The 27,638-nt window shown below is 37.6% G+C and overlaps 1 protein-coding gene across 1 annotated transcript; it reads left to right on the top strand.

Annotated features, from left to right (window-relative positions):
* The first annotated feature begins 4,568 nt into the window (after positions 1-4,568).
* POLR1F (RNA polymerase I subunit F) lies at positions 4,569-25,266 on the top strand. The gene is made up of 4 exons (XM_036864107.1): positions 4,569-4,870; positions 9,449-9,590; positions 21,864-22,072; positions 23,369-25,266. Exons 1-4 carry the CDS (start codon positions 4,617-4,619, stop codon positions 23,763-23,765), a joined length of 1,002 nt encoding a protein of 333 aa, XP_036720002.1. The 5' UTR covers positions 4,569-4,616; the 3' UTR covers positions 23,766-25,266.
* Positions 25,267-27,638: the final 2,372 nt, after the last annotated feature.

The following is a 27,638-nucleotide window of genomic DNA, read 5'->3' as shown; positions in this document are numbered from 1 at the left end:
TCTTTCATGAAGATTATTCTCTACTCCTTGGAAATAATCCTATTTTGACTTCGTTTGAATTTGTTTCAATAGATAGGTTGTAATGCAAAATTTACCATAATGTTATCCCTTTCAATATAATGCAAAGGGGAACGTAAACTGAAATTCTTCTTTCAGTATAAGAAATGCATGGAAATTATGTAATGGCTTCTACCCTTCTGAGTCAATGTAAATTGGGTACTATTTTATGTTCCTTATTTTACAGACGTTATAGTGTTCGAACACTAAACCATATGAAAGAAGTAATTAACTACATTGTTGATTATCACTGTATTTACATCAGTTATACCTGAACAGAAATCATAAATTCAGAGCCTCTCTTCTGTATTTCAAGCCTCTTTACAGCCCCTGGTTCTCAAACTTCAGCGGGTTTTATAATCACCTAGAGCACTTGGTAAAATGTATTGCTGGGCTCCATCCCAGAGGTGTGATTTAGTAAGCCTGGGTGGGGCCTAAGAATCTGCATGTCTAACTACTTCTCAGGTGATGCAGCTGTTGCTGGTCCAGGGACCTGACTTTGAGGACCACCAATAAAATGTAACCTCATTAAAGCAGTCAGGTCTTAACTTATAGACAGATACATTTGAATAATTTCATTTCTCTGTATTTTCAGCAATAGCTATAGCTTGCAAAATATAAAATCTATTACATCCAATAAAATGTAATATAGTTTGCTTTTTTATTTCATTTTTTTCAGTGCAAGCACGGTGTACACCTGTTAGTTCAACAATCTAAGAAGCCAGTAGAAAGGGCTTTCAGAGTCAAAACTTGATCCTATGTCCTTTATTGAAGGATTATAGGTAAAAAAAAAAAAACAAAAAACCAGCTGTCAATGAATAGTTGCCTTGGTTTTTGCCATTCCTACAGTACTTTGGGCTAAAGCAAAACTTTATAAATTTAAAGCTCATGTTTGCCATCTGCTGACACATTTGTGAATTACAAGTAGTCTGCATGGTTGGTATATATTGTGTTCAGATTTTTGTGTTTTGTTTCTTCATTTCCAAAACCCATTAGGTAAATTTTATACATGTATTTTCCCCAAAAGCACTGTATTTCACAATTTATTGAACAACTAAGATACAACTGTTTCCCAAAGTGAACACATTTATTTCAAACAGCTAGTTTGTATTGAAGCTATTTTAATTTTTCCTACTGACAAATGAAATTGCAAATTTGTCAGTAGGAAATTGTAAAATCTTCAGTAACGGGAATCCTTTTGCTGATTTTCTGATTTTTTATTTTTAGTATAAAACAATGCACGCTCAATATAATAATATATGAAAATTCGCTCAAAGGAAAAAAAGCCATAAACCAACCCACCCTCAAGAGATAACTAGTATTAACACACGGTATTTATATATCCATATTCTTTTCTAATCACATAAGTGTGCATATTTCCAGTAAAAATCAAAGCATACAGCTCAAATTACTTTGTAATTTATTTTGGCCAAACCACCAATTATCGCATATTTATATTGCTCCAGGGATTCTTTGATTGAAAGAAATAGAAACAGACTAACATAATACAGTGTATGTGTGTGCATGTTGGAAAGGGAAGGATCTGTGGTTAAAAAAAAAGTATAGCAAGTTGCAGGAACACTTTTCTCTCTTTCTTTGGGGTCAGTGGACATGAGGTCAAAGTCATTTCTAACCTCCTCTCTTCTTGAAAAAAGGGGGATTTTCCTAGCACAGACTTGCCTTTGGCTTGACAGGGCTTTTCATGAGACAGGGACCATCATTGCCTGACTTCCTATTACAATTTGATCAAATTTTAGAGAAAAAGAAAATGGTGCAGACCAAATATAGGTCTGTCACAGTGAAATAAACTTTGTGTATGTGTGTGGGATGGGAGATAGGTAGGAGGGATCTCATTGTACTTCTGTTTTCTTCTTCCCTGGAGTGGTAGGTGGAATAGGTTAATTTGGGAAAGTCACTCCATAATGTTGAAAATTTACACACAGGCTGAATCACCCTTTCACTCTTTGAAATCATGCAGAGTGTGGATAGTGGCTAACAATCAAACCAGATTTAAAAGATTAAAAAGTAGAAAACATTCTCAAAATCAAACAAGCAAATTGCCTTTGAACATCCAAAGAGTTACAAAACTTCATATTTTAAATTTGTGTGTAATCATTACTGGAGTAATTGATTTCAGGTAAGTTTTGTTTTGACTGAATTGTCCTGATGTCCAGCTTGTTTTTTACTAAATTGTGTTTGGACAAATTGTTTTCATTCATGTTTTATCATCTGCAGACAGCCTAGATGCATCTTGACTCCAAGGAGAGGTTTTGATTTAATTGGTCTGGAGTGCCCTCTACGCATCAGGAGAAGTTAAAACTCCTCAGGGGATTTGGATGTTCAGCCAAGGTTGAGAACACTGAACAAAGGGGTCCAGCACAGGGCGGCTGCAGGGCTTTGCAACAAAATCAAGGTAAAGTCTGTTACATTTCCCATTTATGGACTTAACATGTTCACCATTGGGCTTTGGGAGCAGTTTCTTCCAATTCTCATCTCTTGCTAAATTTGAAGTCAATTAAAGAATACTAAAGAAAATGCTTTTTACTTACCTTATTTGAACCTTTTATCATCTCTATAGTAGGCAGGGCAAGTATTATTATCCCTATTTTACAAGTGGAAAACAGGTATAGAGAGAGTTTTTTCACAGTACCTAGGGGACGTGGGAGGGTGTTAGTACTTATACCACTAATTGATATACATTTCTCTTGGCACTTATGCAGTCTAATACATGTTACATGTTTATGTCTAGTCCTATTTCCTCACTTAGACTGTAAGCTCTTTATCACCTGTTATTTTATTCATTCATTTAAGATGCACTGTGTTGACAAAAAATTTAATCAATTGTCGATCTAAGAAAGAAATGGAAAATTTTATTCGAGCCAACCTGAGGTTTATAACCTGGGAGATAGCCTTTCAGAAAGCTTTGAGAACTATTCTGCCCGTTAGATGGCAAAGCACACTTCTACACGTTTTTGAGACAAAGGGTTATACATCAAATGAGGCATCAACAGTTTATACAATCCAGATATGCACTTAACGAAGTGAGTAGTGGTCATCATGACCCCTTACAGGATGAAGAAGGAAGGTTATCTCCTAAGGAGGTCTTGTTACTGCAGATGCACAATACACACTAATGGGGAGGGAGGAGGCCCAAATCAGCAGAGAAAATTCTTACGTTTAAATTTGTCTTGTCTTGCCATAAAATGTGAATTTTATTTCATCTCTATTTTATTTTCGAGTCATATGGCGGTTGCAGTGGTGAACTAGACTGATATCATGGTCCCAGCCTTAGTGACCTTGGAGTTTAGGTAAGGAGGCGGGGGAGGGGAGACAAACAGGCGATTAACATAAAATTAATATAAAACCAGTGCTTGATGGTGGTAATTTACAAAGATGGGGGAACTACCTTATCATTAGGTGGGGAAGAGAAGTAGGGTGGTATTAAACTACTCAGAGGAAAAGAGTATAAATCTGAGCTAAAATTTGACACAGGAGTAGAATTTTCCCATGTGAGAGAAGCTGCCCTATTCCCAGATAGAAGGAATAGCATAAGACTGAAGAGAAAGGGAGAGGAAGATTGGGGGGGGGGGGGGGGGGGGGGGGGGGGAGAGGGAGTGGGGAGGGGCAGAAGGTGGGCTGAAAGTGGCTCACTGAGCATGCTGGGGCCAGCAGCTAGTGTAAAGTGAGGAGTGGTAAATGAAAATACTGGGCGCAAATTATAAAATGGTTTGGTAATTTAAGAGCCGGATTAAGGAGTCCGTGTCGTCCTGAGGGAAATGGGGTGCCTGTGTGAGGCTTTAAACAGGGCAAGCTCATGGAGATCTGGTTGCTCCAGAGTATGCTCTTCACCATAAAACTAAGCTTCCACAGGCAATTCTGAAGTTTCGGAAGCAAGGACGGAAAAACAGCTCCGAAGAGAGTGATGTTTCGGCTTTGGGTCCCACAGGCCTTGGGGCTGATGTGATGTTTGTGGGTACAAGAGAGGCCCTTGGGATGACAGACTGAGCCATTTGGAAAGTGGTGGTACGATTTCCTGAATTAGTGATTACACAATGAGAAGAGAAGCCGGGCTGGAGAAGGATGATGGTTTCGTTTTCAGAAATGTTGCATCTGAGGCATCTGGGCTGTTTTTTAGGATTGGGTTCTCTGCACAAAATATATTCCATAAATATTTTTAAATTTATTTATGGTACCGTCCAAGCTTGTAAACCTACCAAACCACCTTACGACTGGATATGATCAAAGTGTGAACCCCTAATAAATCGACATTCTAAATCCAATGAGGACGTAGCGAAAATACGGGTTTGCGCTCTCTTAAGCGACGGAGTGATGGTTGGCCTTTGAGCATGCTCAATGCTTAACCAGGCTCCTAGCTCCACAGGCGTCCAAGTGCGAAAAAGCGGTTGCCCCCTGCTGGTCAGAACTGAGTACTTCAGCGCCAGGAGAGGAAATTTCCTAGGGGCGTGGTAGCTGGTGGATGACGTAGAAACCCGGCGTCCGGAGAGAGGCGGTTATTGACTGCGCAAGCAGTGCGCGCCGTGGGAAACCTGACCAGCCGCATGGCTGCCGGTTGCTCAGCGTCTCCGCGGCCGAAGGCGGCCTCAGAAGGGCCGGTGGTGGGACCGGCCGGCGTCTTGCCTTGCCTAGAATTGCCTACCTACGCGGCCGCTTGTGCGCTCGTGAATAGCCGCTACTCCTGCCTGGTGGCGGGGCCGCACCGAAGACACATCGCACTGTCGCCGCGCTACCTTAACAGGAAACGCACCGGTATCCGAGAACAGCTCGATGCCGAGCTCCTGCGCTATTCCGAGAGGTACCAGTCTCTTACACTTTTTTTCCCCAGAGCGGACAACATCATAACGTTGCTTACTGCTCCTTCTTTGGGGCACGGGACGGGGGCAGCGGGTGGACGTCCTAATGGCGCAGCAGAAAAGGGGCGAATGGGAGGTCGCACCGGCCTTGGCGAGCTTACCCCGAGGCATTCTGGAGTGGCAGTCCACCTCGAGAGGCTAGTGCCTCCCTGGTCAAGATCTGTACAGAGTCCCTTTCATAGGCAAAGAAGAAAACGTTAAGGTGAAATGAATTGTGTCGGCGGAAGGGGTGAAGAAGGTCGCTCCACGAGAGGTAGAGGTAAGAATAGACCGGGGGTCAGGAGACCGGTTAGTTCTGTATGTCTTCTCATTTGACAATGTGGAATGCAGTACTTCAAAAGATTCTCTCTCACTATATAGAAAGTTATACATGAAGCATTAATACTTCGTTTAGTCGTTTATTTATAAACCACGAAGGGCGGTTTTTATTGTTTTGGCCCTGGTACTTTCCCTGGGTTCTTTTCTCTTGGACCTGATCAGGGATGAGAGAAATACTATTACTTTGTTTCCTTTTTAAGAGTAGGAAAAGGAAAGCCTATTGCTCTTGAAGGTGAAAAAAACCTTTTGATGCATTTAAAGTAAGATATTCGAAAATAACTTGAAAACTCTTAGAATTACAAGCGTGGAGGGTCAAGGGGAGGGGGCAGATATACCTTAATATTCCTCTAGACCACTTGGCTGGAAAGTAAGGGTTATAAAACTAGAGTGAGTGGATTCCCTGGGGATTCGTTATTACCCTTCAGGAATTTAATGAACCCATGGAAATTGCAGTTTTCCTATGTCAGTTTTCTTGGGTAAAGCATCCAAGGTTTTCACTACTTTCTCAAGGGATCCTGAACACTACACAGGTTAAGCATCTAGAATTTGCAGCTTCCTCCGAGCACCAGCACACACCTGTGTGTCTATTTTGTATACTAGAGACTTGGGATATAAAACAAAACAAAACAAAAACAAGATCCCTGTTTCAAGGAGCTTTAAGCGCTAGTAAAGATATAGATGTAAGCCAGATAAATCAATGAAATATTAAAACTTGACAGAAATCTAAATTAAGTTATAGTAAGAAGAAGTGAATTGGATCTTAGGACCTTTGAGAACAACTTGATAGGAGGAGGGTACTTTTGAGATAGCAGCATTCTGGGCAAAAAGAGTGGCATAAACAAATGGATAGTAGTTGTGAAGTAGAATACTTTGCCCAGATAATTGTAAGTACTTTATAACTGAAGTAAAGTTTATATCAGGGGAAAGACATTGGGTACAGCTGGAGAGGAGGGCAGTGGCTCAAAGATGGGGTGGAGGATAATTCAGAAAGGATGGCCATTTTGCTCTTCCCTTCCTGCCTTTGCCAGGTGTTTTTTGTTTGTTTTTTCTGTTTGCTTAAGCAGGAAGCAGGGTTACCACTTTGTCCTCTCAGTAACCTCCAACTCTGAAACTTGGCACACTCTTGAGACAGTGGTACCTGTGATGTCTGGGACATAAGCAGATTTGCAGTTTAAGAAACCACTTGATAGCATTATGTGATGGTTTAAGGAGGGTGAGACAGTAAATATGAAGAAAAATTAAGAGCTTGTTATACTTGTCCAAGAGAAAATTGATTAGAGAGGATGCATTTGGGAGATTTAAGGATATGTAAGGTGGTCATAAAATCTGGAAACATAGACAGATGTTTGATCTGTAACTAATTAATGCCTCCACTTTGACAGGCTAGAGGAATAGGAGCCATGACACCAGAGAGATGAGGAAATGACTGGATAATGATAATTTCTGTAACTGAATTGGACAGTGTGACCATGTGGCCTAAGTTGCACTCTGAACAGATCTGAACTCCCCACCCTACCGCCATTATTTTTGGGGTGTGCTAAAAACTCTAGTTTATTCTGTGCAAAAGTGGCACCATACATTAAACTGTGCATTAATAATGAGGGACAAAACATTGAATATATCAAGAATTGTAATATCGATCCACCACTTATCATATATAGTTTATGTTTCTAGACTTTGGGGCCATCCGATACGATCAGGAGGACATGCTTCTCTTTGTTTAAGAAATAAGGAAAAAGGGGATAATTGAGAATGGCTCTCATATTAGTTATCTCAACAGCATCCCCTATGTGACACACTATCCACCTTTTTTTTCCCCAGTGACAGAATTTTTTAAAGATAATACCATTTCAGTTTTGAAAAGTCTGCTTAAAGAAAATGAGTAGTTTTCCAAAATCACATTACAATTTCTAAGTTATATCTTTGAGAGGTCATTAAGAAAAAAAAAATTCTTATCCCTTTTGTATATGACAGCTCTTGAGTTATTTGAAGGTGGCAAATATGTTCCCTCCCAGTAGTTCCAGAAAAGTCTTAAGTGTGCATGCAGTCTAATCATCCCTTACACTTGATTTAATTGTTTTCTAAATATCTCAAGTGAGGCTACCACTCTGCCCTGAAACCTACTTAGGATGGTTTCAGAAAAGCAATGGTAAAAGAGGGAAAGATATAGTGTTGAGGTGTCTGTCTCTGTCTGATGATTTCTAGTAAATTTTATGCAGTGAGTTGCTTCCCAAAAGGTTTGCTGGATTTACACAAATTCTTTTCGGTTTAGGCTCTATGGTCACATTCCCTAGTCAGCAGTTCTGAACCCTGCAGAACTCAGTACGCCCTCTTATAAGAAATATTTTGCAGTACTACCTTTACTGTCATTGGAAACACACTTTAGTGTACTGAAATGAAATTTAAAGATAGTATAATCTACCTACACAATTGAAAAAACATTCATATAGTGCTCTAATACAATACAATAAAATGTATTTCAGTGTGGTAATGCTCAAGCATGACTACCTGGAAAGAATAAAGCCTCCTTAACCTATACCTTGAATCATTGTGAATGTATCAGTTGCAAATGTAGATTGGTGCAGGGATCTTGAGTTGACAACTCACATAACATACAGTGTCTATAGTGGTAAAATGCTATTCTGAAATAATGTGTACATTCTCAGTAAAGTTCCATGCAAAACAATCTACTCTTGAATTTATATATTAGTTATATTCCTGGAAATTTTAATTTATATTGAAACCATGCAAAGATTTTATGTTCATACACACACACACGCATATATGTATATAGTTAGGTACTATGACCGACTATTTATAAATGTTTATAAAATGAGGTTTGTCCACTCATTTAAATCATGTAGAGCTAGGGACAGTTTTCATTGTGTAGGACTGTTTTGTACATGGCAGAATGGTTCCCATCCCTGGCCTTTGCAGTGTGACAACTATGATTAGTACCACAAACTCCCAAATGCCCCTTAGGGGACAACAGTTTTCCCCACTTGAAACTCTTTAATTGTTGATGAGGGGAAACAAAGTGTTAATTTTGTTTTTCTTTCTCATGTGGCGGTTACTTTTTTTTTTAACCCCTCCTTTCTGTTTTCTGGGCCCCTAATATTCTCTTTGTGATGGTATAGTCCCTGCTTAGGAAAGCCACATGCAGAAATTAGTAATTCAAAAGGGTGCTTTCTGGAGTAAGTCTCTGAGTTTATGGATTTCCTAATGTGGTATTTAATTAAGTTCCGTTCCAGTGACTCCTGGCTGTTTTAAACAACTGCTACTGGGTATAAATTCTTACTTTTATTCTCTGTGAACCATTCTAGAAGTTTGAGTTCACCAAAAATGTTCTCTGCTCTCAAAGGCCTTAGACTCCTGTCTGGAATCCAAACATGTAAACAAAGAGGTGAGGGAAATAAGACCAGTGCTCAGAGTCCTATAGGAGTAGAGGCAGCATGACTTCAGCCTTGCCTGGGGGAGTCAGGGAAGTTTTCAGAAACATGTAGGCAGTGGCTGTGGCAGTGAAGCCACCAGCTCAGCCTCCTTAGTAGTTGTAATTTTTTAAGAACTTGGAAATGACATTTGGAAATAGTAGTTGTCCCCTAATCCTGTATGTTTAATCAACATACAGTTTAAAGTGTCAGAATCAGTTCTCAAAAAATGAAATAGTTGTATTTGTTAACATTTTCTTACACTAGCAACAGTTGCAGTTTGGGGATTTTTCTCCATTAAGTCATTGGCTTTAATATTCAGGAGCTTCAGCTTTGACCCTAATACTTCTCTTGCTATATGCCATCTAGTACAGAAATTCGGTAATGGTGGATAACACCAAAATTGCCTTGATTCAGTAATACTCACAGAAATAGACATTTTTCTTGCTAAGTCCTGTTTTTTTCTCTCATTCTAGCATGACTAGAATTCAAATGAATAGCAAATAGGGAAGAAGTGTCAACTTATTGCTCTTGCATAATTGGACATTTTGTTTCTGGCTACCTATCTTGAATAACTATTTTTAACTTAGCCATTATTTTGGAACCCTTTGGCGAAATTGAACTTCTAAAGTTGTTGCAGACTAATCATATACTATTGTGCTTTTGCCATGGGTGATTATATTAGGAGATGTATACTCTTTGGACTCAGAATATCTAATCAATTAAAAGGGGATAAACAAATATCGTTTTTCTTTTCTTCTTTTTTTTTTACAGCCTTTTAGGTGTACCCATTGCTTATGATAACATCAAAGTAGTGGGTGAATTAGGAGATATTTATGATGATCAAGGACACATTCATCTTAACATTGAAGCAGATTTTGTTATTTTCTGCCCTGAACCAGGGCAAAAACTTAGGGTATGTATCTTTTTTTTTTTTTTCTATCTTTCTTTGTATAGTTATTTAGTTATGTAATTAGGAAAATTTTAAGAGACTGTACACCTTGAAATTCACAAGGATTGCTTTTGTAGGTAACTAAAAATCATTTTTAAGGAAACAAAAATTATTTTCCATCAGTTTAATCTAGGTAAGTTTTTTTAATTTTTATTTTTATTGAAGTATAGTTGATTTACAGTGTTCTGTTAGTTTGAAGTGTACAGCAAAGTGATTCAAGTGATATATATACATACATATATTCTTCTTCAGACTCTTTTCCATTATAGGTTATTACAAGACATTGAATAAGTTCCCTGTGCTATACAGTAGGTTCTTGTTGTTTATTTTATATATAATAGTGTGTATCTGTTAACCCAGCCTCCTAATTTATCCTCCTTCCCCTTCCCCTTCGGTAACCATAAGTTTGTCCTTTATGTTTGTGAATCTATTTCTGTTCTGTAAATAAGTTTATTTGTATCATTTTTTAAAATTCCACGTATAAGTGGTATCATATGATACTTGTCCTTCTCTGACTTACTTCACTTAGTATGATAATCTCTAGGTCCATCCATGTTGCTGCAAATGGCATTATTTCATCCTTTTTATGGCTGAGTAATACTCCAGTGTGTGTGCATGTGTGTGTGTGTACCACATCTTCTTTATCCATTCTTCTGTCCATGGAAACTTAGGTTGCTTCCATGTCTTGGCTATTGTAAATAGTGCAGCTGTGAACATTGGAAGCATGTATCTTTTAGAATTAGTTTTTGTCTTTTCTGGATATATGCCCAGGAGTGCAATTGCTGGACAATATGGTGACTCTATTTTTAATTTTTTAAGGAACCTCCATACTGTTCTCCATAGTGGCTGCATCAGTTTACATTCCCACCAACAGTGTAGGAAGGTTCCATTTTCTCCACACCCTCTCCAGTATTATTGTTTGTAGACTTTTTGATGATGGCTGTTCTGAAAGGTGAGGTGATACCTCATTGTGGTTCTGATGTGCATTTCTCTAGTAATTAGTGATGTTGAGCATCTTTTCATCTGTATGTCTTCTTTGGGGAAATGTCTGTTTAGGTCTTCTGCCCATTTTTTGATTGGGTTGTTTGGTTTTTTTGATGCTGAGCTCTATGAGTTCTTTGTATATATTGGAAATTAATCCCTTGTCAGTCACATTGTTTGCAAATATTTTCTCCCGGTCCATAGGTTGTCTTTTCATTTTGTTTACGGTTTCCTTTGCTGTGCAAAACCTTTTAAGTTTAATTAGATCCCATTTGTTTATTTTTGCTTTTATTTCCATTACTCTAGGAGATGGATTCAAAAAAATATTGCTGTGATTTATGTCAAAGAGTGTTCTGCCTATGTTTTACTCCAGGAGTTTTAGAGTATCTGGTCTTACATTTAGATTTTTAATCCATTTTTAGTTTATTTTTGTATGTGGCGTTAGAAAATGTTCTGATTTCATTCTTTTACATGTAGCTGTCCAGTTTTCCCAGCACCGCTTATTGAAGAGATTGTCTTTTCTCCATTAAATATTCTTGTCTCCTTTGTCATAGATTAATTGACCATTAAGTGCATGGGTTTATTTCTGGGCTTTCTATCCTGTTCCACTCATCTATGTGTCCGTTTTTGTGCCAGTACCATGCTGTTTTGATGACTGTAGCTTTGTAGTATAGTCTGAAGTCTGGGAGCTTAATTAACTCCAGCTCCCTTATTCTTTCTCAAGATTGTTTTGGCTATTTGGGGTTTTTTGTGTTTCCATACAAATTTTAAAATTATTTGTTTTAGTTCTCTGAAACTGCCATCGGTAATTTGATAGCGATTGCATTGAATCTGTAGATTGCCTTGGGTAGTATGGTTATTTTAACAATACTGATTTTTCCAATCCAAGAACACGGTATATCTTTCCATCTGTTTATGTTGTCTTCAATTTCTTTTCAGTTTTTGGAGTACAGGTCTTTTGCCCCCTTTGGTAGGTTTATTTGCAGGTGTTTAATTATTTTTGACATGATGGTTAATGGGATTGTTTCCGTAATTTCTCTGATAGTTTGTTTTTAGCGTATAGAAATACAACCGATTTCTATATACAGTAAGTCCCCTACACATGAACCTTCAAGTTGCGAACTTTCAAAGATGGAAACATGCATTCCATCAACGTCAGGCGTGAGTGAAATCACAGCTTGCCTTCTGTCTCCTCTTGCTGACGATCCTTCAGCTCTACCATCTCCCACCTCCTCTCCCTCCTCCAGTCAGTAACTCTTCTTGCCTGTTCACTTGATGCCAGCCCTGGTATGCCAGCTGTTGTACTGTACTACTGTACTTTTTAAGGTATTGTACTGTAAGATTAAAAATGTTTTATTTTTTTGTGTTTGTTTTTTATGTATTATTTGTGTGAAAAGTATTATATACCTATTATAGTACAGTAGTGTACAGCCGATTGTGTTAGTTGGGTACCTAGGCTAACTTTGTTGGACTTACAAACAAATTGGACTTATAAATGTGCTCTCAGAATGGAACTCGTTCAAATGTAGGTGACTAAACTGTATTAATTTTGAATCCTGCAACTTTACCAAATTCATTGATGAGCTCTACTTGGTTTTTGGTGGCGTCTTTAGGATTTTCTATGTATAGTATCATGATCTGCAAACAGTGACAGTTTTACTTCTTCCTTTCCAATTTGGATTCCTTTTATTTCTTTTTCTTCTATGATTGCTGTGATAAGACTTCCAAAACTATGTTGAATAAAAGTGCTGAAAGTGCTCATCTTTGCCTTGTTCCTGAACTTAGAGGGAATACTTTCAGCTTTTCACCACTGAGCTTGATATTAGCTGTTGGTTTGTCATACATGGCCTTTACTATGTTGACGTATGTTCCCTCTGTGCCCACTTTCTGGAGCGTTTTTACTGTAAATAGATGTTAAATTTTATCAAAAGCTTTTTTTGCTTCTATTGAGATGATCATATGATTTTTACTCTTCACTTTGTTGATGTGTTATATCACATTGATTGATTTGCGTATTTTGAAGAATCCTTGCATCCCTGGGATGAATCCCACTTGATCATGGTGTATGATCATTTTAATGTATTTTTGGATTTTGTTTGCTAGTATTTTGTTGAGTATTTTTGCATCTATGTTCATCAGTGATATTGGCCTGTAATTTTTCTTTTTTGGTATCTTTGTCTGGCTTTGGTATCAGGGTGATGGTGGCCTTATAGAATGAGCTTTGGAGTGTTCCTTCCTCTGCAATGTTTCAGAATAGTTTCAGAAGGATGGGTGTTAACTGTTCTCTAAATGTTTGATAGAATTCACCTGTGAAGCCATCTGGTCCTGGACTTTTGTTTGGGGGAAGTTTTTAAATCACTGTTTCAATTTCAGTACTTCTGATTAGTCTGTTCATATTTTCTTTTCTTCCTGGTTCAGTTGTATCTTTCTAAGAATATCTCCATTTCTTCTAGGTTGTCCATTTTATTGGTATATAGTTGTTTTGTTGTAGTCTTTTATTATCCTTTGTATTTCTGTGGTGTCAGTTGCAACTTCTCTTTCATTTCTAACTTTATTGATTTGAGTCCTCTCCTTTTTTTTCTTGATGAGTCTGGCTAAACTTTTATCAATTTTCTTTATCTTTTCAAAGAAATAACTTTTAGTTGCATTGATCTTTTCAATTGTTTTTTTTTGTTTATTTCATTTATTTCTGCTCTGATCTTTTGATTTCTTTCCTTCTACTGACTTTTTTGTTTGTTTTTCTTTCTTTCATTGTTTGTTCTTCTTTCTTTCATTGTTTTAGGTGTAAGGTTAGGTTGTTTATTTGGGATTGTTCTTGTTTCCTCAGGTAAGATTGTATTGCTGTAAACTTCCCTCTTAGAACTGCTTTTGCTGCGTCCCAAAGGTTTTGGACCATCGTGTTTTCATTGTCATTTGTCTCTAGGTGTTTTTTGATTTCCTCTTTGATTTCCTCAGTGTTCCATGGTTTAGTAATATATTGTTTAGCATCCACATGTTTGTGTTTTTTACAGTTTACTTCCTGTGGTTGATTTTTAATCGCATAGCGTTGTGGTCAGAAAAGATACTTGATATGATTTCAGTTTTCTTAAATTGACTGAGGTATGTATTGTGGCCCCAGATGTGATCTATCCTGGAGAATGTTCCATGTGCACTTGAGAAGAAAGTGTATTTTGGTGCTTTCAGATGGAATGTTCTAAAAATAGCAATTAAGTCCATCTTTGTGTCATTTAAGGCCTGTGTTTCTGTATTGATTTTCTGTCTGGATGATCTGCCCATTGATGAAAGTAGGGTGTTAAAGTCCTCCACTGTTATTGTGTTAATGTTGGTTTCTCTTTTTATGTCTGTTAGCATTTGCCTTATATACTGAGGTGCTCCTATGTTGGGTGCATATATATTTACAATTGTTATATCTTCTTCTTTGATTGTTCCTTTGATCATTATGTAGTTTCTTTCTTTGTCTCTTGTAACATTCTTTATTTTAAAGTCTATTTTGTTTGACGTAAGTATTGCTACTCCAGCTTTCTTTTGATTTCCATTTGCGTGGAATACCTTTCTCCATCCCCTCACATTCAGTCTGTATGTGTCCCTAGATGTGAAGTAGATCTCTTGTAGACAGCATATATACGGGTCTTGTTTTTGTATCCATTGAGCAAGTCTATGTCTTTTGTCAGGAGCGTTTATTTACATTTAAGGGAATTATCGATACGAATGTTTTTATTGCCATTTTGTTAATTGTTTTGGATTTGTTTTTTAAGGTCTTTTTTCTTCCCTTCCTCTTTTGTTCTCTACTCTGGTGATTTGATGTCTATCTTTAATGATGTGTTTGGATTGCTTTTTTTGTGTATCTATTATAGATTATTAGTTTGTGGTTCCCATGAGGTTTTGATATAGAAGTCTATATATGTACAAGATTGTTTGAAGTTGCTGATCTTTTAATTTCCAATATCCTGCATTTGTACTTTCCTCTTCTCATGATTGCTGGTTTGTGTGTGGACGATTTCCTGCTTTTACTTTATGTTTGCCTTTACTGGTGACCTTCCCCATTCGTAATTTTCTTGATTCTAGTTGTGGCCTTTTCTTTTCCACCTAGAGAAGTTCCTTCAGGATTTGTTATAATGCTGGTTTGGTGGTGCTGAAATCTCTTAGTTTTTGCTTGTCTGTAATACTTGATTTCTCTGTCAAATGTGAACAAGAGCCTTGCTGGGTAGAGTATTCCTTGTTTTAAATTTTTCCCTTTCATTAGTTTAAATGTATTGCACCTCTCCCTTCTGGTCTGCAGAGTTTCTGTTGAAAAATCAGCTGATAAACTTATGGGGGTTCCCTTATATGTTATTTGTTGCTTTTCCCTTGTTTTAATATTTTTTCTTTGTCTTTAATTTTTGTCAGTCTGGTTAATATGTGTCTTGGTGTGTTCCTCCTTGGGTTTATCTTGTATGGGACTCTGTGCTTCTTGGACTTGAGTGTTTCCTTTCTCACGTTAGAGAAGTTTTTGGCTATAATCTCTTCACATATTTTCTCAGGCCCTTTCTCTCTCTTCTCCTTCTGGGACCCATATAATGCAAATGGTGGTGCATTTAATGTTGCCTCAGAGGTCTCTGAGACTGTCCTCATTTCTTTTCATTCTTTTTTCTTTAGTCTGTTCCATGGCAGTGATTTCCACCATTCTGTCTTTGAGCTAACTTATTTGTTCTTCTGCTTCAGTTATTCTGCTATTGATTCTTCTACTGTATCTTTCATTCCAGTTATTGTATTGTTCATCTGTTTGTTCTTTAAAAACACCTCATGCAACTTCTTGGTCTGTGCTGCCATTTCCCTCGAGATCTTAGATTATCTTTACTATCATTACTTTAAATTCTTTTTCAGGTAAGTTGTCTTATCTCCACTTCATTTAGTTGTTCTTGTAGGTTTTTATCTTGTTCCTTCATCTGGAACGTATTTCTTTGCCATCTCATTTTGTGTAACTTTCTATGTTTGTGGTCTCCTTTCCGCTGGCTGGAGGATCATAGCTCCTCTTGCTTCTGGTGTCTGCCCTCCTGTTGGTGACGCTGGTCCTGAGGCTTGTGCGGGCTTCTTGGTGGAAGGTACTGGTGCTTGCCCACTGGTGGGTGGAGCTGGGTCCTGTCCCTCTGGTGGGCAGGGCCATGTCAAGGGGTGTGTTTAGAGGTGGCTGTGAGCTCAGTGTGGCTCTAAGTACCCTGTCTGCTGATGGGTGGGGCTGTTTTCCTGCCCTGCGGGTTGTTTGGCCTGAGGCTTTTCATCACTGGGGCCTGCAGGCTGTTGGGTAGGGCCAGGTCTTGATGCCAAAATGGCAACCTTTAGGAGAGCTCACACTGATCAGTATTCTCTGGGGCCTCTGGCACCAGTGTTCTTGCCCCCGCCATGAGCCACAGCTGACCCCCACCTCCCCCACCAGAAATCCTCCAAGACCCATAGGTAGTACGGCCCCAGCTCCTATGGAGTTACTGCATTATGCTGGGTCCCAGTGTATGTGAAGCCTTGTGTGTGCCCTCCATGAGTGGAGTCTGTTTCCCCCAGTCCTGTGGCGCTCCTACACTCAAGCCCCACTGGCTTTCAAAGCCAAGTGCTTTTAGGGATTCCTTCTCCTGATGCCAGACCCTCTGGCTGGGGAGCCTGACATGGGGCTCACTCTTGTGGGAGAACCTCTGCAATATAATTAATTTTCCAGTTTGTGGGTTGCCCATCTGGTGGGTATGGGATTTGATTATGTCACGAAAACGCCCCTCCTACTGTCTCACTTTGTTTTCTTCTTTGTCTTTGAATATAAAATATCTCTTTTGGTGGGTTCCAGTCTTCTTTATCGATGATTGTTCAGCAGTTAGTTGTGATTTTGGTGTTTCTGCAAGAGGAGGCTAGCTCAGGTCCTTCTACTCTGCCGTGTTTTCTGGAATTGAGGAGCTGCTTTTAGTTTGGATGCTTGCTGTCTCTTTCCTCAGTGTGTGCTTGCCATTATCCCCTTGCTATGGGGTGTGTAGGTACAGCCTTCCTTACATGCTCCCCGGACAGTAGGGGCAGCACATGGCACCTGGTGAAAGGTCTTGTGTGCGTGGCTGCTCTCCACTCCTGGGACACCGGGGGCAGGGCGTGTTGCCTGCTGTTCTCACGCCCTCCTGGGACAGCAGGGGCAGGGCCTAGCACCTGCTCATGGGTGTTCTATGGGCGACTACTCTCCACACCCTCCTGGGACAGTGGGGGCTGTGCTTGATGCCTGTTCATGAGTCTCGTATGGGCTGGTGCTGTCTGCGCACTCCGGGGACAGCAGGGGCAGAGCTTCACGCCCGCTTGAAGGGTCTCGTATGGGTGGCTGCTCTCCATGCACTCCTGGGACTGGGACAGGGCAGGGCCTGGCGCCTGCTTGCGGGTCTTTTAGTGGCGGTCCATGCCAGCCTCAGGAGCCTGCCATGGTGGCAGTGACTCAGCACACCGCTGGAGCTCCTGTAGCGGTGTCCTGTTGTCTGGGAGCACTCACAGGGGAAAGAAACTCGTGGTGGTCCTAGTCCTTTCCCTGGGTCTGAGCTCTGAAGCCTGAGCTTCAGCACCCAGCCCCCACCCACACCAACAGAGGAGTGTCTCAGGCTGGGGAATGCAGTGTGGCAGTGCCGATCTTCTGTGCATGTTATTGTCTGTTTTGCCTTCCGCACACCAGTTGCTGCGCTCTCCTCTTAGGCTATGAAGCTATCCCTCCATACATTCTGATCTCCCTGTTGGTGAGGAGACTTCCCAGGGTGTGGGAACCTTTCCTCCTTCACAGCTCCTTCTTTGGGGTGCAGGACCCATTGCGATTCCTTCTTTTTCATTTTCCTTTTATCCTACCCGGCTATGGGGAGGTTTTCTTGTGATCGGAAGCCTGAGGTCTTCTTTTGGCGTTTAGTAGATGTTCTATGTGAATCGTTCCACTAGTAGATGTATTCTTAATATTTTTGTGGGAGAAGGTGAGCTCTATGTCATACTCCTCTGCCATCCTGATCCCCTCCAGCCAGTCTGTGAACTTTGGTTGGAGCATTTAGCCCATTTACATTTAAGGTAATTACCAATATGTATGTTGTTATTGCCGTTTTTTAAAATTGTTTTAGACTTGTTTTTGTAGGTCTTATTTTTTTCCCCTTTTTAAATTTTATTCTCTTGTGAATGGGTGATTATCTTTAGTGTTATGTTTGGATTCCTTTTGTTTTTCGTGTGTGTATATCTATTATAGATTTTTGGTTTGTGGTTACCATGAGGTTTTTGTAGAGCAGTCTATATATATATCTATATCTATATCTATATCTGTATCTATATATATATATATCTATATATCTATATAGATATATAGATATATCACACACACATATATATATATATATATATGTGATTGCTTTTAAGGTGTTAATCTCTTAATTTCAAATGCATTTTAAATGCCCTGAATTTGTACTCTTCTCCCCTCATGATTACTATTTTTGATACCATATTTTACATCTAATTGTTTTGTGTTTCCCTTAATTGCTTACTGTGGATGTAGGTGATTTTTACCACTTTAGTGTTTTCCCCTCCCTACTAGCTTTGCATGTGGGTGATTTCCTACCTTTACTATGTTTGCTTTTACTGGTGAGTTTTTGCATTTGGTAATTTCCTTGTTTCTAGTTGTGGCATTTTCTTTTTTGCCTGGAGAAGTTCTTTTAACATTTGTTGTAAAGCTCATGTTGTGGTGCTTAATTCTTTTAGCTGTTGCTTATCTGTGAAGGTTTTAACTTCTCCATCAAATCTTATGAGACCCTTGCTGGGTAGAGTATTTATTCTTGGTTGTAGGTTTTTCCCTTTCATCACTTTAAATATATATATCTTGCTACTCCTTTCTGGCTTGTGGAGTTTCTGCTGAAATATTAGCTGGTAGCCTCATGGGAGTTACCTTGTAGGTTATCTGTTGCTTTTCAGTGTGTCTTGGCATGTTCTTTGAGTTCATCCTGTATGGGACTCTGCACTTCCTGGACTTGAGTGCCTCTTTCCTTTCCCCGGTTAGGGAAGTTTTCAGCTATTATCTCTTCAAATATTTTCTCAGGCCCTTTCTCTCTTAACCTTCTGTGTCTCCTATCATGTGAATCTTACTGCACTTGATATTGTCCTAGAGGTGACTTAAACAATGTCCTCATTTCTTTTCATTCTTTTTTCTTTTTTCTGTTCAGTGGCAGTCTAGGCAAGTTTTTAAACTCCATGCTAGTAAAACTGACATGCATGTACAGAGTATATGCCCCATCCAATTTATTCTCTGTATACCATCAGAGTGATTTTAAAGGGTTAAAAAATTTTTTTTTATGATTTTATAACTTCTCAAATATATACAAGTATAGTTTGTTTATATAGGATTCAGATGGTATAGCAATATATAAAACTGGAGTTGCAAATCCCAATAGCTGTGGGACCAGGCAGGTAATGGCAATGAATGGTAGGGTCAGGGCATCCATACTGTGCTGTGGAAATGAAGGGCCTGTGGGGAAGGTCTTTCAGTTGTTTTTTTTTTTAAGAGAAGGTGAAAATGCAGAAATTGATGTGAAATCTACTGAAATGTATACATTTATCCACATCACTTGATCCTTTCCCACCAGCAGTTCTCTGTGTTCATATGTACTTGTATATATATGTATTTTTTCCTTTAACTAAAATAAATGTCTATAGGAATTGTTTAGTCCATGAGAACTGTTAACTAGCCCTTGATACTGTTAATTAAAATGTAGGTCAGATTTCACTATAACAAAATTGCAAGGCCTTTCTAACTTAAAAATGTTTTTCGGTGTCATTTGAACTGCTAGAAATAGTACCCTCGCCCTCCAAACTGGGATCCTATAACCTCCATACTATTAAAGTTGGTGGTAGATTTGTACTTTAAAATTCCCAAATTAAACTGTCATCTGCTTTTTGTGAATTATCATAAATGTAAATATGTGCATGGAAATAACATTCAAATTGTACAGAAAGTGAAATCAAGTTTAATTATCCCTTTTACTCTATCCCCTACAATAAGATCCAGTCCTCAAATACATTTGACCATTTTTTTTCCATTTAATAATATGAGATATAGTTTACATACAATATAATGTATCAGGTTTAACTTACATACAGTAAAGTGCAATAGATCATCCTGTGCAGCTCAGTGAATTTTGACAAGTGCATATACCATTCTCTCTCCTTAGAAGTGACTCTCATGCCCTTTCCTGGTCAACCCCCTTTATCCTAGATACAAACACTATTCTGATTTCATTATCATAAATTAGTTTCACTTGTTCCGTAATTTCTTATTAGTGGAATTTTTCGTTATACACTCACAGTCTGCCTTCTTCTGGTCATGTTTTTGAGTAATATCCATGCTATTGGGTATATTGGTGGATTCTGTCTTCTAATCGTCCATGGTGTTCAGTTATATGAGTATATATGTACTTTATCAATTTGATTATCCATCCTCATTGATGGACATTTGGGTTGGTTCCAGTCTGGACCTGTTATGAACAGAGCTATTGTGAACACGTATTTTCATTTCTCCTAAGTAGAAACTTGAAGCAGTATTGCTAGGTCACAGGGTAAACGTGTGTAACTTTATGGAGAACTAATTTCCCATTCAGTACTTCCAGTTGCTCTGCATTCTTGCCAACAATTGGTGTTGTCTTTTGATTTTACTGGTGGGCATACGGTAGTTTTTCCTTACGGTTTTAATTTGTATTTCCCTCATGAGCTCTTTTTCATGTGTTTCGATAAGAGGGGCCTGTTCAAGTACTTTACCCCTTCTTAACTGGGGTTTTGTATTGTTCTTTTCATAGTTTTGATACAGATCCTTTTCAGGTAACTGTATTGTGAGTATTCTTTCCCAGTCTGTGTCTTATTTATTAACTTTTAATGGTATCATTTGATGAACAGAAGCTTTTAATTTTGATGCAGTCTACTTTCTAGATCCTATCTAAGAAACTTGGCTACCCCTCAGTTGCAAGGATATTCTTCTATAAGATTCTAGAATTTTTATAGTTTTAGCTTTTCTGTGTAGGTCTGTGATCAATCTTGGTTTTTTGTGTGTAGTACTTCCTAGGTCCTTGAGCTCCATTCTCTTGCCCATATTCAGTGTTCTCAACCCATACACTGAAAAGACTTTCCTTTGCTCATTGAGTATTTTTTAATTGAAAACTTTGTCTTTTGTAACAGTTTTAGAAAAATTGAATGGGAAGTATAGCATTCTCATATACATCACCTCCTTCCACACCCCTCCCCCCAAAAAAACTCACATAAACATACTATTTCAGTTATTGACATACATACAGATGTGGTACATTTGTTAACAATTGTTGAGCCAATATCAATACATTATTAAAGTCAATAGTTTAGAGTTCACTCTTTGTATTGTACATTCTATGAGTTTTGACAAAGGTATAATGACATGTATCCAACATTACAGTATCCTATGGAATAATTGGTCACTCCTCTAAAAATCCTCTGTGCTCTACCTATTCATTGCTCCCTCCCTCCCTTGGAAACCATGGCAACTACTTTTTTTTTTAACTGTCTCCATAGTTTTGCCTTTTCCAGAATGTCATATAGTGGAATCACAGAGTATGTAACCTTTTCAGATTGGCTTCTTTCACGTACAGATATGTGTTTAAGGTTCCTCCATGTCTTTTTCTTCGCTTGATAGCTTATTTCTTTTTACTGCTGAATAATATTCTAATGTATAGATGTAGCACAGATTCTTCAGACCATCCAGAAGGTACCATTCTGGACTCCAGACTCCTTATAAGGAGACAAGTAAGTTTTATTCTGTCACATGTGGAAGGAGGTACTGCCATTGAACAGCACTGTATATGTGTTAATATTTCTTATAGTTTTATAACTCAAAATATGTGATTTTTAAAAAAATGCTTCAGGTTTTCATTCATATTATATATGTTGATTCCTAGGGGAATAGAAAACTAAGTTTCTTGGAAATTTTCATTTTAACCTTAAAATCATATAGTATTGTTAGTTTCAAAGCTTCTAGTAATGTTATGGTTTAGTTAAAATAGCCATGCTCAAGGTGAGCTTTCTAAAAACTCTACAGTGTTGCTAAAGTGGTATTTTAGTGTAACGTGGTAAGTTTTAAATGAGGATCAACTTTTTCGATATTGAATTATACCATTATTTTGATATTTTCTATTTGAAGATCACTTTGAAGATTGTAAAGTTTGTTTCACCTTTTAACTCTTTGGCTCTCTTCTTGATGTAATATTCTTTTTTCCTTCTTCTCAGGGTACAGTTAATAAAGTGTCTTCCAGCCACATTGGCTGTTTAGTACACGGGTGCTTCAATGCCTCCATTCCTAAGCCTGAGCAGATGCCAGCTGAGCAGTGGCAGACTCTGGAGATAAACGTGGGTGATGAACTAGAATTTGAAGTATTTCGTTTAGACTCAGATGCTGCTGGAGTATTCTGCATTCGGGGAAAACTAAATATCACTAGGTCAGTTCCTAATCACATTATTATCATTTTGATACTTAATCGTTTCTATTAATTCTGAATTTAGGGAACATAAGTCCTGCTTTTAAAAAGTTAATTTTTTTACTGGAATATTTGTACTTCCAAACCATAAAGTCAATGTAAATATGAATCATAAGTGCTGTGACAGTGCATTGAATATTCTAAAGCTCTGCATCTAACTGGTCTGTATTTTATTAATTCAATTTTTTATTGTCTAGTTTGTTGGTAATCTTTTTAAAAGTTGATCCCTGAACTTGAGACTACTAGAAGCTTAATCATATTGCATAACTATTACCCTTTTGTTTTTACACAGTTGAAACAGAAATAATTTATTTTATTATTGTCACTATACCAGGTGGATCATTTAATTTCTGTATTTTTCTTGTTTGGAATTCTTGTAAGAATTACTTTGATCCTGAGCCTGGGTTCATGGGAGCCAAGTTAATGGCGGGGGGGGGGGGGGGGGGGGGGACTCTTGGCATCCTGTGTTAGCAACTTTTTCTAGATTCTGCCTTGATAAGGCCTTGATAAGTAACAAGAGTATGGGTTCAAGTTCTACAGCAGCTGTCCAAAAGAACTTTCTGTGATGATAGAAATGTGCTATATTTGTGCAATATAGCTTGTTGCTCAAGCCTCACTCTTGAGGAAGTGAATTTTTTAAGTTATCTTATTGAAATTTCTTAAATTTAAATAGCTATAGGTGGCTAGTGCTACTGTATGGGACAGCAGTTCTATAGAGAGAGGGCTACTTCATTGATCCTTGTTTTTATAAAATATTCACAACTTTGAAGTCATACTGCTTCAGCATAGGTTAAGAAGAACAATGAACTATTACTTGAAACAAGGATTGAGGTAGTAGATGGGGAACTCCAATACTTTGATAGATGCAAGAAGTTTTTTTCTTTTTTTCCTATCAAATGTCACTGGTTTGGCTGATAAGGCTGAGTATGGTGATGTTTGTTTTAGTGTTCAGTTTGGTTTTCTGAACCAAGCTAAAATTTAGAAGCCATGTTTTTGACAAAAGTTTGTCATTTTTATGTGTGAAACAAACAGTCTGGGAAAAGTACTTGGGAAACAAAAAATTTAACATTTCCAAGACATGTCAATGTGCTGGGGGATAATAGGATAGAATATTTGAAATTTGTGTCCTGGGTATGTTATCTTGTACTACTGTCATTATTTAGAAAAACCTTAGCATGTGGGGAATATTCTTGATCTTATTTTGTTCTTTCATTTTTGCTTAATGTTCTGTAAATTTTTTAAATTGTTAATTTATAGTTTACAAACCAAGTGCTCTGCAGTTTCTGAAGAAGTAACAGAAACTGGCACTGAAGAAGCTACTGAAAAACCTCGAAAGAAGAAAAAGAAAAAGAAGAAAGACCCAGAGCCATATGAAGTGGAAGGTGGTACCACAGAGCTAGCAGATTTTGCAGATGTTACCATGAAGGAAGAGACAGATCTGCAGATTAATAACAATGTGAGTGGCCTCTGGGAGGAAGAGCCAAAGAAGAAGAAGAAGAAGAAAAAGCACCAGGACCCTGTTTTCCAAGGCAGTGACTCTAGTGGTTACCAAAGTGACCATAAAAAGAAAAAAAAGAAAAGAAAGCACAGTGAGGAGGCTGAATTTACACCACCACTTTTGGAACATGCACCTAAAAAGAAAAGGGAAAAGTAATTTTCTTTAGTGCATTTTTAAATACAATTTGGTTTTTTAAAAATTGATTTACACAAAACAGGTGACTGACTGTGAAATGTTTTGTATTCCAATACTTTGCAGAACAGGGAACATTTGATTAGGAGTTGAGTTTTTGGTGCTAAAATTACAAAACTGATAATTTGGGAAATGCCAGTATTATTAAAGTGCCATTTTACTGTATACAGAATAGAAAGGTAAGAGCTGCCCTCAATCTCAACTCCTTCATTCTTCCAGTGTATACATTCTAAATAAAATGATTTCTACAGTCCACAAAAGGACTTTTAAAATACAATGTTATTTCATACAGAATGAGTTTTGAGCTTGGTTTTTGGTTTTTTTTTGTTGTTGTTACAGGTTTCACATTTCGTCATGATGTTACATGACATGCTATTTTGCTTTGTTTAAATTACCAGTTTTAGGATTTCTTCTTTTATCATGGCTACTACAGTATTTCTACTGTTTAACTTAGAATGGTTTGCCAAAGGAGTTTCTGAAGTTTCCAGAGCTCTTAAGAACCTTGCCACTACTGACTGTGTGGTAGGAAACAATATTCACTATCTCTTCTTCTAGGTGCATGCATGTTGTTTTCCTTTTTCTCTCAGTCTAAGAGGTTGAGGGAGAGGCTGTTTTCTGATTCTGCTTTTGTTGTGTGTGGGAGAGGAGGAGAGTCTGCTGAAGACAGGAAAAATGTGATTCTGACTAGTGAGGAATTTCCCTACTTTTAATATTTGAGTTAAGCTACTAGAAATTATTAGGAAGAGAAAACAGCTATTCACTGCTTTCACTGAGAAAATGTGGAATGTGTCTTAACTATTGGAAAACAATGAAGAATGAAATGACAAGCTGGTTCAGCCTGATAATCAATGCAAGGTCGTAATTTAACAGGTGTTTGATGATCTGTGTGTAAAACACATTCTGCTAAGGTCCAGGGGTATAATGGCAAACAAGGTAGAAATAATTCCTTCCCTCATGGAATGTCATAGGAAAAACAGATGCACATACACAATATAAGTAAGAAAATACAGAAAATTACTAATTGTGGTAAGTGCTACAAAGAAAAAGAAGATTGTCCACTCACTGTTAGTTGTGATCCATGGCAGCCACTGTCATTGCCATTTATCTAGTATGAGACATGGTACTGGTCTTACATTGTTTAATGTTTGTTAATGTATGGGTTCCCATAGTAGTAGATCCAAATCTGTAATGATAGAATATAGAATTTGGAGAGTGGCAGTCATTCACAGTGTTTGTCTACAAGCACATGTGCCAGACAGTGGCCAGTGTCTTTCCTTATCATTAGGTTCATGTGGGTATTTAGCCCTCAAAATGTAGCTAGTCCAAATAGAGATGAGGTATCAGTATAAAATACACATCAGATTTTGAAGATGTACAAAGAAAGAATGTAAAATATCTCAATTTTGTATATTGGTGAGATTATAATATTTTGGTACACTGGGGTAAATAAAATGTTACAATTAAATGAGCTTTTTTCATTTTTTTTTAAAGATTAAAAATTGCATGTGAGGGGCCCACCTTATCTTTGTTTTGGACAGCACTGGTTTAAAGGAAGGATGAGTTGAAAAAGATTTAAAACAAGCTATACCATATTCTCAAGAGTTTAATGTAGTACCATACCCAGAAAATGTCTTATAAATGTCTTATAAATACTTCCTTTAAATTTTTAAATTTAAATACATAATTATAATCATGTCTGACTTAATGTGAAAAATTAATGTTTAGTGAAACAATTCTAAATCCCTTCTGGTAAATACCAAGGAAGCTGTTAAATTAATGCTATTCATGGAAAAATACTTTGTGGCTTAGCAAAGTAAATTCCTGCATATTTATTGTATTTTGCTTCAGTTGCTGCTTCTGTTAATGTTGTATTTTAAAATAATTTGCATCTTTGAAGAAAAACGTATGCTGAACTTGAAACTAGATTTATTCATGGTTTTTCACAATGTCAGTAGCTTTGAAAAGGCAGATCTGGTCATTTGCCTTGCCTAGAATAAAGTAACAATGACAGTTGTTTTCATCTGGTACAGAAACCTCTGATGATGGTATCTTCCATATAGCCTTCAAAACACTTCTCACGTGCTACACTAATGTAGGTTTTTCCTTTTTATCTTGGAATTTGCTCATTAAAATCCTCTAGCCTAGACTAGACCCCTTATCCTCTCTTCAGTTCCTATTAATCATTAATCAGAAGTTTGAAATGTTTTCAGGGCTCTGGTCACCACACCACCAAATCACACCCTCTATCAAGGGGATAATGGCCAGCACATACTGAGGAAGAATGTGGCAGGCATCCATACTGAAAACAGCCCTCCAAAATTATTAGACTTATACAGGCTACACAGGGATGCTCCCACATAAAAACAGCCCTTCACAGTAGATAAGTTTCTCCTAAATTCACAGAGAAATATAAGTAAAATGAAGAAGCAGAGGAGCCACTCCCAATAAAAGAACAAGAGAAAGCCCCGGAAAGAAATAATAAACAGACCTCTCCAGTCTACCAGATCCTGAATTTAAAAAGGAGGTAATAAAAATACTGAAGAAATTAAAGGCTATCAATAGAAATGCACTAGAACTAGAAACTATAAAGAGGAGCCCATTAAAATTAGAAAACTCATTTGCCAAGATGAAAGCTGAGCTAAAGGCAATGAATAGCAAACTAAATAATGCAGAAGAATTAATATGTGATCTGAAAGATACAATAATGGAAATCAGAACAGCAGACAAATGAAAAAAAAACGAAAGCAATATATGAGGCCTATGGGATAATATGAAGTCTTCCAATCTACACATAATTGGGATGCCAGAAGGAGAAGGAAGAGAAACAGGAATGGAAAATGTATTTGAAGAAATTACGGCTGAAAACTTCTCAAAATTAAAGAGATATCCAGGTACAGGAAGCACAGAGGGTTTCAAACAAGATGAACCCAAACAGACCTACACCAAGACATATAATTAAAATGGCAAAAGTTAAAGAGAGGATTCTAAAGGCAGCAAGAGAAAAAGAGCTAGTTAAAAGGGAACCACCTTAAGGCTATCAGCTAGTTTCTCTAAAGAAACATTGCAGGTCAGAAGGGAGTCTCAAGATATATTCAAAGTCCTGAAAAGGAAAAACCTGCAACCTAGGATACTCTACCCAGCAAGATTATAATTTAGAATAAGAGAGAGAATTTCTCAGACAAGTAAATTTTAAAAAGTAAAGCAATACTAAACTTATCCTGAAAGAAATATTGAAAGGTCTTCTCTAAATAGAAAAGAAGCAAAAATCTACAGGAAAGAAATCACAATTGTAAATTACTTAAATAAGACAGTACATAGATTTTTTTAAACATCAAGAAAATTTGTGAAAGTGAAAATACAATGAATAGCAAAAAGATAAACATGAAAATGTAAAAGAGGACAGAAAAATCATAAAATATGGGGAAGGGGAGTAAGAAAATGTAGTTTTTTTTTTTAGAATGTGTTTGATCCTATATGATTACAAGTCTAAAGCAAGTAGATATAGTAATGGGTTAACATACTTGAAAAGCTGGGTAACCACAAATCAAAAACATACAATAGATTCACAAAAACCAAAAACGAGAGAACTCAGGCATAATATAAAAAAAGAAAACCATCAAACCACAAAAGGAAAAACAAAAAGGAAGAAAGAAGAAATACAAAATCAACTGGAAAACTAGGTTTAAAATGGCAATAAATACATGTCTATAAATAGCTACCTTAAATGTCAATAGAGTAAATGCTCCAAGCAAAAGACAGAGTGGCAGATTAGATGATAAAACAAGAGCATACGATATGCTGCCTACAAGAGACCCACATTAGGGCGAAGGACACACA

This window comes from Balaenoptera musculus, chromosome 9 (genome assembly GCF_009873245.2).
Source record: "Balaenoptera musculus isolate JJ_BM4_2016_0621 chromosome 9, mBalMus1.pri.v3, whole genome shotgun sequence".
Taxonomy (NCBI): Eukaryota; Metazoa; Chordata; class Mammalia; order Artiodactyla; family Balaenopteridae; genus Balaenoptera; species Balaenoptera musculus.
The sequence above is the reverse complement of the archived record's forward strand: the minus strand, read 5'-3'. Positions and strand labels throughout refer to the sequence as shown.

Excerpts from the sequence above, each read along its gene's own strand:
- POLR1F (XM_036864107.1), top strand. The coding sequence starts at position 4,617 with ATGGCTGCCGGTTGCTCAGCGTCTCCGCGGCCGAAGGCGGCCTCAGAA. Across the intron at positions 9,591-21,863 it reads AACCAGGGCAAAAACTTAGG|GGTACAGTTAATAAAGTGTC; the intron begins GTATGTATCTTT and ends CCTTCTTCTCAG. Across the intron at positions 22,073-23,368 it reads GGAAAACTAAATATCACTAG|TTTACAAACCAAGTGCTCTG; the intron begins GTCAGTTCCTAA and ends GTTAATTTATAG.